Source organism: Belonocnema kinseyi, chromosome 3 (genome assembly GCF_010883055.1).
Source record: "Belonocnema kinseyi isolate 2016_QV_RU_SX_M_011 chromosome 3, B_treatae_v1, whole genome shotgun sequence".
Taxonomy (NCBI): domain Eukaryota; kingdom Metazoa; phylum Arthropoda; class Insecta; order Hymenoptera; family Cynipidae; genus Belonocnema; species Belonocnema kinseyi.
This window is the reverse complement of record NC_046659.1, coordinates 97,996,857-98,002,853: the sequence shown is the minus strand read 5'-3', so window position 1 is coordinate 98,002,853 and position 5,997 is coordinate 97,996,857. Positions and strand designations below refer to the sequence as shown.

Here is a 5,997-nt window from a genome sequence, read left to right as displayed (position 1 = left end):
TTTTCATCGCCGTATGGTGGGTTGAAATTTTTGTAAAAAAAAATCAAAACATGGTTTTCGATGTATTTTTTTCCGTAGAATTCGATTCTGAAGTCAAAAAAAGAAAATTTTTCTTTATTTTTTTTTTATTTAAAAAAAAACATGAAAAAACCGTAAAAAATGAGGTTTTTCGAGCAAAACCCCATAAAAAAGTAGCTGGATCCTACTTTTTTATTGCAAATTCGGATTCAGCGTCGAAAAATACCTAAGAATATATAGGTCTGGTCAATTGCACACACTTTTGTTTTTTTTGTGGGCCTGTGTAATCAATGAATTATTAGATAATAAATATAATTTTAGTTATTAAATAAATACTATTAAAACACAAATTTAGTTACAAAAAGAGCATAAATTTCTGAGCTATCCAAATTATTATTTTTAAAAAATAAAGAACACAAAAACATATTTGCATAGATACACAAAAACTGCACTGCATCTATTTTCTATTCATTCTATTAGCTATACTTGCAACTGCTAAGACAGCACCCTACCTCAAGCATACACTAATCGCACGTAGCTGTTAATTACTTGCTCGTAGCACTTCTTTAATACTTCACTCAAAATCACAACTGCCTTATAATCACATTTCACATTTTACTTTTATGGTATCTGCAATACTAGCTTTTCCACAATCGACAGGTTTTGTCGATAATAACAGGTTACTCTTACCCCTTCTTTCTTTCCTTCTTTCTAAAAATATAAAAAAATCTCTTTATCTTTTAAAAGCATCTGTGTCTTCTTTCTTTAATTTTCTCTTCTTTCTCTAATTTTGTTCTTCCTTTTCTATAGTTTTCTAATCATCTTTCTTTACCTATTCTTTCTACCTCTAATATTCTTTTCTTTCTTTTATGTTGCCTGCCTGACCATGAGACTATCTATACTTCTTTCTCTACACATGCATGAATTACATATCAAGAACTCTTCTGTTATCTATTTCTATAGTCACTTGTAATATATACTTATGTAAACACTTTGTTATTTATGTTTGTGTGTGAGTAACTTGACTATTATTTTATTTTATTGGACATCGAAGTGAAAACCAAAAATGAAAATTGTTGCAGAAGCCTCTTGATATGTGATACGGATTTTTTGCATTCTCCCAATCTCCATTTTACTCTGTCCTACGAACTTTTTCATAATTTCTCATCTTCATTTTCTGATTTCATTTCATATTGTTGTAGTACTTGAACCGAATATCGTTTTATGAATGATCAATTAAGAAAGTCGTACTTACGAAAAATACATCGAGGATGAAGATGATAAGATTTCATAATTAAAGAGCTCAATTCACATATAATTATGATAAATAAGTTAAACTATAATTATGAAAACTTATTGATGCCATTATAATTTCATTTTCAGAAGAACTATGATGAGCAAATCTACAAAAAAGTATATGCTTCAAGTACAAAATATTATAACTATTTGAATATTCTATTGAACAAATTATTATGTTTAAACCAGTGATGGGTAGGTTCCTGTTTAGAAGGAACTAATTATCGGTACCGTTACCCCACTAAAAAGGTAATTTTTTCTAAGTTACTTTTGCTATGAAAGTAACTATTTTTACTTTTTTAGTTACTTTTATATTTTTGAAAAATATATTAGAAATATATACCGAGGAAAATAATTGACGCTTATTTCTATCTGTATTCAGAACTAGAACACAGTCAATTAACTCACTTTAAGTCACTTACTTTGCTCAAATTTTTTTAAATCACTTTTTGAAAATAAAACCACGATAGTCTCTTGACAAAATAAAAAATTATTATTTCCGTTACTTCTCTCAAAAATTAAAAGAGAAAACCCAACCATGTTTTCATTTTATTAAACTTTATTTAATTTCTTTGAATTCTTTTGAATTTACTCTGAATTCTTTGACATTCTCTTAAAACCCACTAAATTAAATAAATCTTTTTTAGGTTTTCATTTTTTCAATTCCCCCTGATTTTTCTGTATTCACTTAAATTATTTACAATTAATTTTGATTTGGTAGGAATTTTATCGAATTCTTTTGTTTCGCCATAAATTCTTCTAAATTAATTCCAATGTTACTGAAATCAATGGAATGTTTCTATAAAATTGCTGAATTATTAATCAAAAAAGAGAATTTTTTATGCTGGAACCATAATAGTTGAATTTTCAAAAAAAAAAAAGTCTTCAATAAAACCGTAAAATTTTCCAATTAGAAAGGATGAATTTCGAAAAAGAATATTGACGAAAAAGTAGTTGAATTTTTTATGGAATAGTTAAATTTTCATTTCTTTGAATTCTTCTGAATTCACTCTGAATTATTTGAAATTGACTTAAAATCGACTATATTTCATGGATCGTTTTTGGATTTTCATTTTTCTACTTCACCCTGATTTTGTTCTTTTCACTTGAATTATTTTCACATTATCTTTATTTCGTAATAATTTTATTAAATTCTTTTGATTTTTTTTTAATTCTTTAAAAAACTTTTAATTCTTTTTAATTTTTTTAATTCTTCTACATTCACTCGAATTTTTAATCAAAATTTTTCTAATTTAGCTTTTAACCAAAAAGAAGAATTTTCTACAGAACAGTTAAATTTTCAACCAAAAAATATGATTTTTTTCGAAAAGATGAATTTTTAACAAAAGAGTTTAAGTTTATACAAAATATTCAATTTTCAAACAAAAAAGACGAGTTTTCTATAAATCAGTTAACTTTTTATATCCTAAATCTGATTTTTCAACAAAAAAATTAATTTCTAACCAAATAATGGAATTTTGAAAACCCAAAATACTAGTTTTTAACAAAATTGTTGACTTTTCTACTAAATGAGTTGAATTTTTTACAAAAAACGATATATTTTTATTAAAACAGTTTAATATTCAATCAAAAAGAAGAACTTACTTTCAATTTTTTCAGATTGCCTTGATATTCACTAAATTGAATGGATCTGTTTTGGATTTTCTTTTTTTTTTAATTCACTCTGATTTCGTCCTATTCATTTAAATTATTTGTAATTATCTTGATTTCCTATGAATTTCATCGAATTCTTGAAATTCTCTTAAATTCCTCTAAGCTTACACCAATTTTACTGAAATGAGTAGAATATACTTAGTAAAAAAATTCTATTCATTTTAATTAATGTGTACTTCACCCTGAATTCTCATAATTTATCCTGAATTCTTTTGAATTATTTTGAATTCTTTGAAATTATCTTTAAATTGTTTAATTCACCGTACATTTTTTTGGACTGATTCAAATGGTTTTAAATTGACTCATTCTATTTAATTACGTGGACTTTATTTAGTTCTTTCAATTTGACCCTTGAGTTTTTAACTCCCTTTAATTCTCAGATATTTAATCAAATCATTCGAATGTATTGGGTTCTTTAAAATATTTTGAAATCACATGAAGTTTTTTGAATATCATTGAATTCTTCTCATGTCTTTAAAATTTCTCTTAAGTTCAATTAATGTTTATTCGGGCCAATAGTTTTTTTTTCAATTTATCCTACATTCGTTAAAATTCACCTAGATTTCTTATAAAATTAATTACATTCTTTCAAATAAAAAGAAAATAAGTTATATTAGTGACTTTTAGGAATAAATTTCAGAACGCTTTGTCTTTTCATCTGTCCCCTCTCGAGTTCAATATTATTTATAATGCATTTTAGAATCGTTTAAAGGCTAGCTACCACAATTTGAATATTGAATATGAAAAAATTGTTGCAAAAGCAATCAAATGTATTGATTAATATAAAAAAGACTTGTGAACTATACTGTGAAAGTAACTAGAAAGCCCAATATAATATTTTCGCACCAGCTAGAATTTACTTCTTTCAAAGATTCATTAATTATTTAGAATCCAATAAATTGTGAGTTATCAAGTACTACAATCATCAATCTGAGTTGCGATTTCGGTTAGATTAAGAATCCAAATTTAATAAATAAAGTATATTTAATTTGTCAGGTATTAAATATGTTTCTTAATTCAAATTTTGCTCAGTGCTTGACTAATCAATTACTATATTGATTAAGAACCTAAATCGTAACTCAATTTATCATATTTCCTAGAAACTTTCATCTGACTGGTCTAATCGTTTCACCTCCAAATTTTCCAAAAAATGCATCCAACCCAAATCCATTGCTATCCAGACGTTCCACTCTGCCAACGGTCCCGACGCAACGCTGACAATCACCGCTGACAAAAATAAAAAAAAACTTGGCGAACCAACGGCTAATGGACCTATCGTCTAGGGCCCTTCGGAATATTTATCATGTATTACTATCGATTCTCGTTGTTATCCGTCCTTGACTTGTGCACCGTAATTTTAGTGAAAGTATCTTTTTTCAGTAGATTATCAAAAGGGGCAGGCGATCTGGCCGCGAACCCATATCGAATTTTGAAATTTATTATAGTGCCTCATTAAAAATCACGGTTAACCTGATTTTCAATCTCGCGACTTGATAATCATTTGACTTTACTTACTTAAATCTAAAGAAACAAGTTTATTACCCCATTACTTATAAAATTAATTTCAAAATTGTAACAAAAAGTCGCGGTTGAGTCGCCTGCCTTTCTTTCCCTGCACCAAATGCTCGTTTATTCGATGAAAGCTCAGTGATTATCCAATGGATACCCATGACACTTTTATCCGAATACTCAGGGGAAATTTGATCCAGGTGGATGTATATTTTCTGTAGTGCAAATTATTTTTTGTGTAGAAGTATTTCCACGTCCATGGGTCATATTCGAAGTGTGCTGGCGCGATTTTCGAAAATAAATAATTCGGTTTCTTATTGTAATATAATTAAAAAAATTGATTTCTTAACTTTAGAGATGCCTCGTGCCATTAAAGGGGGTTCGAATTGAATGAAAAAATTAATCGTGAACAGCATACTACGAAAGGCCGTTCGTAATGGCGCAATGGTTTTATAATTAGTGTAACCTTAGTTCTGGCCGAACACTGTCTGTCTTTTGGAATTTTCAAAGACGAAGGAGCACTTTAAAAGAAGGATCGTAGCAGCAGGATCGATGGATTTAGCCTCAAGGATTAAGGATTTAGCACCGTAGTGTCGGGAGCGCTGGAGCTGGACGTGGAGCCGCAACTGTACATTCCTAGTTACTCCCAAGAAATCCTGCATTGCCTTCTTGAATTACCCTTGACCTTTACCTCCCAGCACAACTAATTCTGACACGCGCTGATTACAGCTAGTCGCCGGAAGCGGAAGCGCAGGTTCAAGTGGGCAGCCGCCAGCAGACCCAGCGGCAGGCGCTCCTTCACCAGGAGGTGCCCCAGAAGCAGTCCCTGGACCAGTCACGAGGCTCTTCGTCATTGCGAATCGAGGAATTTCGAACCTTATTCAGGATTTGATTCTTGTAAGTGAAATATAATTAATTATATAATTATAGGGCATCAGTAGCATGAAAATTTTAAAGATAATAAAAAAAGGAGCAGGATACCACCCTATAGTATATAATCATTAATTATTAATGAAATAATCTATTCTAATTTTAATATATTACCACGTATCATGTCTCAATTATTATTAATCGCAGTAAATTATCTTACATAAATTAGTATTGTAAATTAATGGTTATCTACTGTAGGGTTTTCTCTCCTATCAGAAAATGAATAACTGAAATAATGACTTTATTTTTTTAGGAATATAGATTATATAATTCTTACTAATTTTTTAATATTATTTGCGATGGCAAAATTAAACTTAAAATGAAAAAAATTTTGTAGCAATAATCATTCAGCTTGAAGGATTCTGAATCTGAGTTTTAAATTATTTTTTCTGAACCGTTAAACTTGCTAACTTGGATTATTTTCAAATAAGAGAAGTTTAGAATTACTGAAAATTACCCAACAATTAAGAATTCAATTTTGAGACTGTATAATAAGTGGCCGAAAAAACTTAACATGATTGCATTCTTTGGTGATAGCACTGAAAGATTTCTTCTTGGCATTATGAAAAA

The 5,997-nt window shown here is 28.9% G+C and overlaps 1 protein-coding gene across 1 annotated transcript in view; it reads left to right on the top strand.

Moving 5' to 3' along the window:
• LOC117169945 (sal-like protein 3) overlaps positions 1-5,997 on the top strand; it is an 88,692-nt gene that overhangs the window by 68,453 nt on the left and 14,242 nt on the right. The window contains exon 6 of the mRNA XM_033356455.1: positions 5,227-5,394. Within this exon, the coding sequence (XP_033212346.1) occupies positions 5,227-5,394 (168 nt within the window). The remainder of the gene's footprint in view (positions 1-5,226; positions 5,395-5,997) is intronic.